A 12,423-nucleotide genomic window follows, 5' to 3' on the forward strand; every position below is an offset into this window, starting at 1 on the left:
TTACGATAACTCAAATAGTGACAGTAGCGACACAAACGTCGCATGATTTATTTCAAACAAGATTTGTTCAACTATTAACAAATCTTATTTGAATAAAATAAATGGACGAATTCAATCAAATAAACCAAAACGAAATAGTATTTGGTTCAAAGTAGTCCAAATTTAAATGAAACAAATTCGTTCATATTGAGTACATTTTTTTAAGTTGTTTTAAATAAATCTAAAAATTGAAATCAAACAAACTGTTTTCTCAGTGAAGTATGAAAAATTCAGTGAAATAATAAAATATTTAAATTCAAAGACAACTTTGAAATTTTTTCGTTGAAAAACAAAAGGATGTTGAATAAAAAGTTTGATTTTCAATTGGTATCCTCAGTTGAATGAAAAAGCTCATCACGATTCAATCATCTTTCTTAACTTTTAGTCATCTCTTGCTCTACTATTTTTTCTATTTTTCATTTTTTGTTTCGTTATTTTTCTAATTTAGCTAGACACACCTGGGGCGGTTTACGATTGCCCAAAAGTAACTTCAGACTTTCGAGACAATAGGAGGAAAGACAAACAGCTCTTTCGCTTTATTTTTGCAACCCCAGCTGTATAATGACGCGACTCGCAATTTAAATATTCAAGCATAAACTTATACGTTATTTAATAATATGATCACCGTTACAAAGGTATCACGTAACAAGCCTTCGCGTATAATATTGTATAATAAAATACCTATAAACGAGTGTACTAGGGTGATTCAAAAAAAAAGAATATTTTTTTTTTCGTTTGGTACTCTGAAAAATAGGTTCCTAGACACCTCTAAGAAAGCCTCTCCAAGCATGAGTTCTTAATTGTAACGGGAAGGTCCTCCTTCTTACAGTTTTCTATTTTTTCTTATTATCAGATAGAAAAATTTATATCTCGCTTCCAACTACTTGAAAAAATATCTTGTTCCTTAGATTTTGTAGGAAATTGAATGCTCTACAAAAAAGGTCTCTCACGATTTTTTCGTAAACCCAACCGTTTAAAAGATATTAACGGTTAAAGTTTGATTATTTTTGGGAAAATTTTTTATTTCTTATGAATTTTATAACTCAATGAAAAAAATCATTATGAATGATGAAACTCATAGTTTTGTAGGAAATTTACTGCTCTATAAAAATGGTCTCTTATGATTTTTTCGATCAAGTTGAGCGTTTACGAGATATTCATCGTCAAACATCAATGCATATCAATTTTTCTAGTTTTTGATCAATAATTCGAAAAATTTCAATTTATTTTGTGAGTTTCAAGGAAATTTAGACAAATTTGAGTTTTTATTATAAAAGCAACTCCTATAGATGTTTTCTGTTCAAAAATTCATTTGAAAGTTTTTATTCTAATAATATTTTTTTAATTTTATCTTTAATAATTTAAAATCTTAATCGCGTTGTCATTTATTATTATGAAATTTGTTCAGTGCGTATTTTTAAATTGTTTTTCACAAAATATACATAAAATTTTCGTTCGAGGGGATTTTTGTTTTGAATTCCATTTCTTCTTCTGTTTGTCTTCTGAAACTAACGCCATCTATGTTTTTTACTCTCAACTATCTTCAGTATCTACCCATTTAATACCGTATTTTCAGTGTTCCTAAAACTGATCATCTTGAATACGTAATAAAATAATTCATTTTAAATAAGTCTTATAATCATCACATAAATTTATTTATCATCAATTAACCTACAATGAATAAAGAAATACGTTTTATCGGAATACCTCTACAAAGAATTTCGGAACGTAAGTTACCAAAAGTGAAAGAGGTTATGCGTGTGTTTTTCTACCAACTTAAAATTTTAAAGTATTCAATCAAACAAAGTGCTAAAAATTCAGTTGACCAAGTTATTGAACTGTGGAGAAAAAATTAGATTCCAACTAGTGGAGCTCCTAATGCAGTCAAAAAATTTCTTCGCTATCACAGTCAATGGTTAAAATTACAAAAAAATTTCGATAAAAAGAATTCAGCGCAAAACCAAAAGGAAATGAAATTTCAGACTGATCTTGAACAATTATTCGACATTGTGAGCGAAAAATCCTTAAAAGTGCTTGATGATAATATTAGAAAGTTGTATTTGGATTAAAAATTCGGTACCCATAAAGAGATTCTTTCTAATAATGTACCTGTATCAAACTTAACCACAACTATGATGGGAATAGATGAGAGTAGTAAGTATCTGAGATATTTAATTATTATAAAGTCAGGTAGTAGTGTAACTTTTCATAGATGACTAGATGACATTTGACTAGACAATTTTTGGAGTCCTTTCTTAATTATTTGTCATCAAAATGAATAAATTCTATACATTTTCTTCGTTTAATTTATAAAACAGATCTTATTCCAGACTTAGATCAACCGTCTACCAGTCATGCGATTGTTCCAAGTGAAAAATCAGAGTCGTTCTCTACGTATACATTAAGTGGAGTTACAAATTTTGGATCTGATTCAGAGTATGAACCTCCAATTCCGACAAAACGAGCAAAACTTGATGTCTTAACTCCTGAAGTCATTTTTGGACTCGACCGAGCTAATGTCAGCAGTAGAAATGCGATGTTTATTATTGCTCCGGTTTTACTAGCAGTAGGTATTAAAATTGAAGATACAACGCTCAGTTATAGTTCAATTCAACGAGCTCGTATGCTTCAAAGAGAAGACATTGCTAAAGGACTTAATGACAACTTTAAGACACACGATAAATACGTTGTGCATTGGGACGGAAAAATGCTGAATGACCTTGTTGGATCAAAATCTGTGGAACGGTTACCAGTTATTTTAACTGCATTTGGTACCGAACAATTACTTGGGGTTCCAAAAATGAATTCTGGGACGGCAGACAATCAAACATCAGCCATTTTATCGACATTGAGTGAATGGGGTATTACTAATTATGTTAAGGCGATGTGTATTGACACGACGGCAGTTAATACAGGTAACTTATCAATGATAATTTAATCTAAAAAATATTTAATTATTAACGTTCTAGTTTAATTTTTATTGCTTACTGAATTTCACTTTTGAAATTATTGAGAATTATTTACTCATTTGGATTTTAAATATAATCTACAATTTGTTAAAAATATTAAATTTAACGATAGTTATCTATTTTCTTTATACAGGAATTCATAACGGTACATGTAAGGCAATTGAAAAGACTTTGGGAAGAGAGTTAATCTGGTTACCATGTCGTCACCACATTTTTGAGATCATATTGAGAAGTGCATTTGAAGTATATTGGCCTGTGTCATCTGGGCCAAACGTACCAATGTTCGGAAGATTTAAAAAATCATGGGATGAAATAAATAAAACTAATTATAAATCTGGAATTGAAGATACTGTTGTTGCTGATATCATTTTGGATAAAAAAATGAAATATCTAGTTTAATTGCACAATCCTTACAGGTATGATTTAACTGCGATTTTAAGAAAAAAATTTTCTTGTTTCTGACAAATTTTTAATTGTTTTTGATAGTTACTACAACCCCGAGATGACTATAAAGAATTGTTGGAATTGTCGTTGATTTTCCTTGGAGAAATGCCTCAAGAAGAAATTTTTTCAAACGTCCTGGTGCAATTCATCATGCTAGGTGGATGGCGAAGGCAATTTACAGTTTAAAAATGTTTCTATTCAGAAATGAATTTAAACTTTCTAATAAAGAATTGGACGGTCTTCGGCAAATTTGTATATTTATAGTTACACTGTATTTAAAAGCTTGGTTTTCATCAACTTCTGCAACAACTGCTGCTAATCATGACTTGCAGTTTTTGAAAAATTTATTCGAGTACAAAAATATCAATTCATTGATTTCTTCAGCAACTTGTGAAAAAATGATTTTGCATTTATGGTATTTAAGTGATGAACTTGCCATTTTATCATTATTTGACGATACCGTTTCATTGGAAGTAAAAAAATATTGTTGGAGCTGTTAATACTCGTAACGGTACAGATTCTAAAGCTAAAAATTTATAATTGATAAAAACGATTTGAATTCATTAACGCAAAAAGTCTGAGTGACTTTGTTTCTAAAAAGTCTTTAAATCTCTTTAAAATCTTTGATTTACCATAAGACTTCCTTGATAAAGATATTGAATCGTGGCCTACTAATGACAGTTACATTGAAAATAAAGAATACTTTAACCAATTGAAAGTTGTTAATGATTCAGCAGAACGAGCTGTTGCATTAGTTAGTGAGTATAATCAATGCTTGACAAAAATGAAGAGCAATTCCAATACTTATTGCAAATTATCAAAGAACATCGAAAAAACTACCCAAACTGCAATAGAGGAAATTATTTACAGTAAAAGTGTACCGTTATGTTGAAAATATTGAAAATTATATGGCAGTTGATAATTAAATAAATAAATTCTTCGATAAAAAAGTGAAACACATGTGAAACACACTAAATTGAATTATATATTTAAAAAAATGCACTAATTTTTTGTTTTAATGTAATCAAACATGTCCAAGACTAAAAAAACTAATTAGAAAAATAGTTCATAACATATTTCTATTCATAGAAACTCAAATTTGTCTAAATTTCCTTGAAACTCACAAAATAAATTGAAATTTTTCGAATTATTGATCAAAAACTAGAAAAATTGATATGCATTGATGTTTGACGATGAATATCTCGTAAACGCTGAACTTGATCGAAAAATCATAAGAGACCATTTTTATAGAGCAGTAAATTTCCTACAAAACTATGAGTTTCATCATTCATAATGATTTTTTTTCATTGAGTTATAAAATTCATAAGAAATAAAAAATTTTCCCAAAAATAATCAAACTTTAACCGTTAATATCTTTTAAACGGTTGGGTTTACGAAAAAAATCGTAAGAGACCTTTTTTGTAGAGCATTCAATTTCCTACAAAATCTAAGGAACAAGATATTTTTTCAAGTAGTTGGAAGCGAGATATAAATTTTTCTATCTGATAATAAGAAAAAATAGAAAACTGTAAGAAGGAGGACCTTCCCGTTACAATTAAGAACTCATGCTTGGAGAGGCTTTCTTAGAGGTGTCTAGGAACCTATTTTTCAGAGTACCAAACGAAAAAAAAAATATTCTTTTTTTTTGAATCACCCTAGAGTGTACATATGCGAGTCATGCTTTTGTATCATTAACATATGTACAATAATATTTATCCAAATCGAGATAAAAAAATATCGCGGTTGAATCACGTTTATAACTAGTTTTACTTCTGCTCCGTTGTTTTCTTTTTATTATAATTGTAGTATTGTATAAATTTTATTCCAACTCATGTCATGCAATGCCAACTATGTAAATATTATTATTTTAAATTGTTTGATGAGGAAAAGTATACAACAATTTTCATCAATCAGCATAACACGATCAACTTGTTAGCTTGTGATTCGATGAGAAATTTAGCTTCACTAAAAATTTTATTTTTTACGAAATTATTATAAATTTCATTGCATCTCATACTTTTATTCTCAATGCCAAAATCAAAACCAAGGAATCATATTTTTCGAATTAAAAAACAATTTCATAGAGATGCGACTAAAAGCTGTATTTTATTTTATTTATATTTATATTTATCCATTTATTTATGGATATACAAACATTCAGGCAATTAAGCTTTTTATTAATTATTGCCCATAGAGGATCCACACATACAGATTAACTGATGTCCAAGGAAATTTTTTTTCAAACGGTTTCATTTCATGTTTAACTGATGAATAAATATTTTTTAGAAGTATCTGATGTATTGATACTCATATTTAACTATGCACATATATTATCTTATAAGTACTATTCGAGTAGAATAAAGGCATTTTAAGTTCAAGAATTTCTTGATTTTTATGAGTTTAGAGTATAGCACTACCTCAAACGCTTTACGTTATGAGACATGCGAAAAATAAAAACATAATTTGAACAAAAAAAAGATCCATCATATCTTTCAAAAAAACTATCCAAATAACATGTTGAATATCTTGATTTTTCTGTTCCAGTACGACCATTAAGCGTATCAATTCTCAGCAGCGAACATGCACCTCTAAGTGCAGACCGCAAATATGAAATAAACTGCATGACCGTCGGCTCAAGACCACCAGCCAACCTGTCCTGGTATATGGAGGGCAAGCTACTGAAGAACTCCACTCAAAAGGTTACTTAAATATTCAAAAATATTTAAAATCGCTCTCACCTTATCATCCAATTACTTCAAATGAGCTTATTACACATCCTTATTAATTTAAATACAAAATAACATCGCCAAATTACCGCTCAAATTACATTTTATCTTTTTATAACTTTCAAAGTTGTTTTTTTTTGTTTTTTTTTTTTTTTTTTATTACTGAATAAACATCTCTCAATATTCGCGGTATTTTTCGGACGTTGGCCAGGGAGAAAATTAGAGTTTTATGCCCGCCGGGAACAAGTATCATATAGGCAGGTGTCGAAAGCCATACCTGCCTCAAATATGGAACGGTAGTGTTAAAAAATAAAAATACTTAAATAATAACAACTAGCGACAAAAAATTAGTAAAACGAGGCATATTATAGAATCGATTGGTGTTATATATATGTTATACATGTATGTGTGTTGGGTTCAGTGTGCACGTAAAATACATCACACGTGTGTTTTAAAACTTTGATCGTAGCTTGAAATCACTAGCATTAGAACACGGTATCGGTATTTGCATCGTTGCCATTAGCGTCTGCCTTGAACACGCTATGGTACAATTACTGGATAACCGATGCTTTCGTGATCCTCCTCTTCCTCCTGATTTTCTCTGTCCTCCACCACCTTCCATCCAAGCCTCTTCCTCTTCCTCTTTTCACAATTCGCTCATATTAAATTATAATAACTCTTCCCTTACTATAAATATACCTACAGGTATTACTGCTACTCTTCCATATTCAACACACACACACACGCACACACACACACACACACACACACACACACACACACACACACACACACACACACACACACACACACACACACACACACACACACACACACACACACACACACACACACACACACACACACACGTCCATTGTTTTGTCAATTGTTTGTCAATTTTTGTATTTTATCGTGTTGTTATTTTGGATGTTTTTCGTTCTTTCACAATAACTCTCTTCAATCCCTCAGTTTATCTAGCGATCAATTTATTTATCGATCTATTTTGCGTATTAAATCATCCGCTATTATACCCACGTGAATATCCAGTATCTCACTGAAATTTACGTATTTTTTTTTTTATTTTTATTTTTTATGCCATTTCGTTAATATCCAGATGAAATTTTAGATTCGTGTGCTGTGTTATTGCGTATAAATCCGTTGAACCACACGATCATACATGATTTTCATGCCCGAATTGTGCTCGCATTACATACTAGCCTATACCGACAGAAATATGTTATATGTATGTATGTATGAACGCTACGAGCAATTGGCATTACAAATAACTATCTACAGTAGATTTTACCTATATTCATAACAACAATACGTCCCAATATCCTCCTGTATGTTGCATATGTAAAAACCGACATATAGGCAGAGAGCTTGTTTTTCTCAAAATTTATTATTATTTTTTTTTAATCTCTGTTTTTTATTTATACTATTAATATATGAAAGAGTTAATTTATAATTCTAATTTAAATTATTCTTATTAGATCCATTTTTTAATTTTTAAAATTTATTTTCCTATGGCTGATTATTAATTTTGATTGTCGTCATCAAAGTTGAATTGATTTATTTTCTGGAAAAATTTCAACTTGATTTTATTTAACAGCTTGAGTTATTATGCGATTTTCACGATGCTTAAAAAAGTTTGTAGACTAAATGTGACAGGTGATGAAGGTTGTTGAGGTTGAAAAGCTTAATAAATCCAATAACGAAATATTCACTTGGATGTATGTATATATAAGTCGATAATAATTATTACAATAGAGTTAAACGTGTCAATTTAAAAAAAGATAACTGCAAGTTATTAATTCTTCCAGGTATTAGATATAATAGCAGTGTCAAATATTTAAAATAAAATAAAAAGATTAATAATAAACAAATTAACATGAAATGAAACAACATGTAAATTAATCCAACTATGAAAATAACTGTTTAAAGATATAATTACAGATACTTTTGGAATAAATTATTGGATAAATCAATGACAATTAAGGAATGTTTGAAACTAACTGTAGAAATTAATGCTGGATGGATGTTTCAATGATTTTTTTATTAAATAACCATTAAAATTTATAAAAAGATGGATATAAGTAAATTGTGATTTTACGGAAATTTAAAATGTCAATTTTGATTAACAAGAGAATGACATTATTTCGTTCGTACCTATCAAATTTTTAGAAGCTGTAAAAGCAGTCAGGTTACAGAATTTAAATTAAACATGAAACTTGATGAATAAAATAGTGGTTTAAAATCATACCAATAAATCGAGTTGGTAAAATAGATTCGTGCTTCTATTTAAACGGATAATTTTTAATTTCGAAAATATTCTTTATTTATTCTGTATTTATAAAAAATAAAAAAATAAACGATTGTATTGTATTGCGTTGTATTGTATAAACACTTCCATTATATTAATCAAGTTTAAAATATGGACAAAATTAAATGAAATGATTTAATTCTGTAACAGTTATTAAACATTTATGTTTCAATTAATTGAGGACGGAATGAGTGTTCAAATTTGCATGAATTATTGGTTACGAAGTGTACTAATTTAACAAGGAATTAAATAATTAATTTCATATGAATTAAAGAGGACAGAATTATTACAATAAAATTTTATATCGTTTCATTTTCGTATTTTAAAAAATAAAAATTTAAAAAACATTCCAGTCATAACTAATTAAATAGGGCACATGCTTATTAACTTTCAATACCTTAAATACTACTTAAATAGAATGTTGCTCATCTGTTTAAATTCCTACTAAAATGATAGTAAAAATACAAAAATCAATTATGTTATAACGTGACTGGTAATTATGATCACTTTTCATTGAAGGAATGTTCATTGAATGTGCTGTTAAGAGAATTAATGTTTTATCTGTATGAATAGAGGTTTAATTATAAAGTTCATCAATCTTTGAATGGTATAAATTTGAAATATGCTTGTTCAATATTCGTGTTGGTATAATTTTAGTATCAATTCATGCATTTTTGATATACACTTTTAATCATGTATGTACATTTGTGAGTAATTTTTGTAAAAAAATCATTTATACTTCAGGTATCAGAAAATGGAAATATGACAACTTCAACTTTATCATTTCAACCGACACGGGATGATCACGATAAGAGTATAACATGTAGAGCTGAAAATCCAAAAGTCGAGGGTGGCTTCGAAGAGGACACTTGGAAACTAAACGTATTTTGTGAGTATACCCACATATATATACATATCGTAAATCCATATATATCGTACAGAGTGATATGATTGATAAAATAAAAATGAAAGAGTAAAATTCATTTGTAAAGTGATTAAAAGAGCGATTGTCGGGATATTTGAACTCGTCTCATATAGTTGCTACTATGAGTGTATCCGCGAATGTCAAAATGTAGAGTAAAAAAATTCCATAACATTTTTTTGTATATCTATGGATGTATATATTATATATACGTAAAAATGTCATGACTATTGAAAACGTTGAATAGTATATACTGTGTAGTATAGAGAGCGAGAGAGTTTCTCATTCCAGCGTTTGCCATTGAAAGAGATAACGTGCATAACAACGAGAATGTAATCGAAATAACGAGATGTCAACGGGAAAATGGAACTAGCCGGAGATCTGGATTTATTCGGTCAAACTCATGGTACTAGAAACCCCCCGGTATATATTTACTCACTCGCTTGCTCGCTTCCTCGCTCGCTCACTCATTCGCATTACACACGTGCGCGTCGGAATAAGAGTGAAAACGGTATTTCAAAGTGATGCTCCAGCGTTTATGAATGTGAATTCATACAGAAAAGAACTAAATAAAAATTCACTGTTATATTTCATTCAAATTCCATTTTTCCACCACTCACGATTGAGATCAAATTTTTCATCACATGGAGATAATTAATCCCCATAAATGGAGGTTATTACAAAGAACGCTCGTAGAAAAAACAATAAAGCATGGATCGACTTGCCCTAAGGCTATTTCGCGAAATTTATGTTTTGCTCGTTTTTTTTTTTTTTTTTTTTTTTTTGTAATCAATATTACTATTTTTCGTTTTTAGTTTTATCATGACTACAATAGAAGGCTAACGATCGAAATTGAATGGACAGTAATAACGATTTTTAATTTTTCATTGATAACTAATTAAAGTGGATTTTTTTAAGTTTAAAACTGAAAACGAAGATGTTTATTTAATTGGTTGTTAAAAAAATTTATATTAGAATTATTTTATGAAAAAAAAAAAAAAATAATTTGTTTCTTTTGTATGATTAATATATTTTTTTGGTTCATTAAAAATCATAATGTAACTTTTGAATATTAAAAAATTGTAAAAAAGATTTATGAAATTTTCTTGGCAAATAATTAATTTAAACTGGACAATAATTTTTCTTTTTCTCAATTTGTAAAATATGAGTCACAGTCGAAAATATAAATTATATGTTAATCGAAAAAATTTATTCTTGACTTGCAACATAATTTTTTTATAGACATTAATAAGTACTATAATATACTATTTCTTTAAATAATGAAAAAAATAACCAAGATCTTGGATTATGTTCTATGTTTATGATCGCTCGTGACGATATTATTATTTCTTGTGACATTTTGATGTATAACATAATATACACCTCGATCCTGGATCATATGTTGTGTTAAAAAATTTTATTTGGTGTTGAACAAAAAACTTTTGAAGCACAATATAAACAAAAATTTATTTTATTTGCAGTCATACCGATAATTCGACTAGAGCTGGGCTCTAAAATGAATCCCGACGACATCGAGGAGGGCGATGACGTATATTTTGAATGCAAAGTACGAGCTAATCCAGAAGCCTACAAAGTCGTGTGGAAACACAATGTATGTAACACCAATGTCAGATATTTGTTTTTTCATTCAATTGTGAAATTTTTTTCACCATATAATTCGATTATTCCTTGTATACACATTTGTTACGTTTAATGGATGACTACTCAACAGAGGACTAATCACTAATCAACTTTGTGATAAAAAAGATAAAATGTTATGTTTTTATTTTATTTCAGGGAGTGGAGATTCATAATAATGCTAAAAAAGGTGTTATCGTACAACATTATAGCTTGGCGCTAAGAAAAGTAAATCGTTTTCAAGCGGGTAATTACAAGTGTGTAGCTTCAAACGTCGAGGGTGATGGCTACAGCGATACCGTCGAGCTTAAAATAATGTGTAAGTACACGTCTTTTTCTTTTGTTTATCACAATCAACTATTATACAAAATATATCTATATTTTTACCCATCAACAATATTTCCCATCTACTCAATTTGTAACGAACAATTTAGAAAATTGCCCGTCATAAAGCGTCAAACTATTATATTTGAAAGTTTAAAGTCAAAGTTCATAAAAAATTAATAACTTTCAAACGTATTTTTACAGAAATATTAATTTTTCATTGCAAAATAATAAAGGAATAATTTGTTAAGCTTTGTTACGACATTTTAAAGAGATTTTATCTCAAATAATTGAGAAATAATATTTATAATTTAATAGTTTAAGTGAAATGTAACTCAATTGAGCCATAAATAAATAATAAACTCAAATAATTCAATCGCATTAAATCAATGATTAATTATAATGTTACGTCGAAAACGCAACTAAAATTTAATTATTTTTATCCTAGCCGTTAGGCTAATAGATAAGGATCTGAAGCTTTATGGGAAGGGGTTGATGTTTATAATATAAGAAAATAAATTCAATTTAATAAATATATTATAAAATTATCATACAAAGATTTGAATTATTAAAACAAACATAAAAATCTCAATTAAGAACTTACTTAAATGAACACTTATGTAAAGAAACTTACCGTTTCTTTACATAATTGAAATTTACTTTACTAACAATTGTTTTTTTTTAATCTGACGCGTGGTTTCATTGAAACTTATAAAAACTTTTTCGATGTTAACACTAGGACGTCAGGACAATGAGAGATATTTTTGTTGAAAAATTGTAAAGGTGTCGAATTTTAGGGCGTTACTTATTTTTACTAGATGGGAGAAATAATGTCCAATTATTTTTCTATTTCCTTGAGCCCTTGCCCTCTCTCTTAGATTTTTCTATAATGTTGCATGAGTCCCCTCTACTTGGGTCAGAGTACAATATCGCTTCTCCTTTACTCTTATGCTCTATTATACATCTATGTGTTTGTGTATACGTAAGCGCATTTATGCATAGACAAAGACATACATGTGTACTATTTTACATTAAATT

At 28.8% G+C, this 12,423-nt stretch overlaps 2 protein-coding genes across 6 annotated transcripts in view; both read left to right on the forward strand.

The window, feature by feature from the left end:
* Positions 1 to 12,423, forward strand: part of LOC141530696 (nephrin) — a 194,394-nt gene that overhangs the window by 169,046 nt on the left and 12,925 nt on the right. For all 5 annotated transcript variants that reach the window (XM_074247962.1, XM_074247964.1, XM_074247966.1 and 2 more), the window contains 4 exons: positions 5,997 to 6,151; positions 9,246 to 9,390; positions 10,905 to 11,035; positions 11,221 to 11,380. In XM_074247962.1, coding sequence (XP_074104063.1) covers positions 5,997 to 6,151; positions 9,246 to 9,390; positions 10,905 to 11,035; positions 11,221 to 11,380 — 591 coding nt within the window. The remainder of the gene's footprint in view (positions 1 to 5,996; positions 6,152 to 9,245; positions 9,391 to 10,904; positions 11,036 to 11,220; positions 11,381 to 12,423) is intronic.
* Positions 1,401 to 5,727, forward strand: LOC141531455 (uncharacterized). The gene is made up of 3 exons (XM_074249291.1): positions 1,401 to 2,954; positions 3,142 to 3,359; positions 5,647 to 5,727. The coding sequence occupies exons 1-3, from the start codon at positions 2,576 to 2,578 to the stop codon at positions 5,725 to 5,727; spliced, it is 678 nt and encodes a 225-aa protein (XP_074105392.1). The 5' UTR covers positions 1,401 to 2,575.

Source organism: Cotesia typhae, unplaced genomic scaffold, assembly GCF_013202065.1.
Source record: "Cotesia typhae breed Kobodo isofemale line unplaced genomic scaffold, CoteBio_Ctyphae contig_5, whole genome shotgun sequence".
Taxonomy (NCBI): domain Eukaryota; kingdom Metazoa; phylum Arthropoda; class Insecta; order Hymenoptera; family Braconidae; genus Cotesia; species Cotesia typhae.

Excerpts from the sequence above, each read along its gene's own strand:
- LOC141531455 (XM_074249291.1), top strand. The coding sequence starts at position 2,576 with ATGTTTATTATTGCTCCGGTTTTACTAGCAGTAGGTATTAAAATTGAA. Across the intron at positions 2,955-3,141 it reads CACGACGGCAGTTAATACAG|GAATTCATAACGGTACATGT; the intron begins GTAACTTATCAA and ends TTCTTTATACAG. Across the intron at positions 3,360-5,646 it reads AATCTGGAATTGAAGATACT|AGGATCCACACATACAGATT; the intron begins GTTGTTGCTGAT and ends TATTGCCCATAG.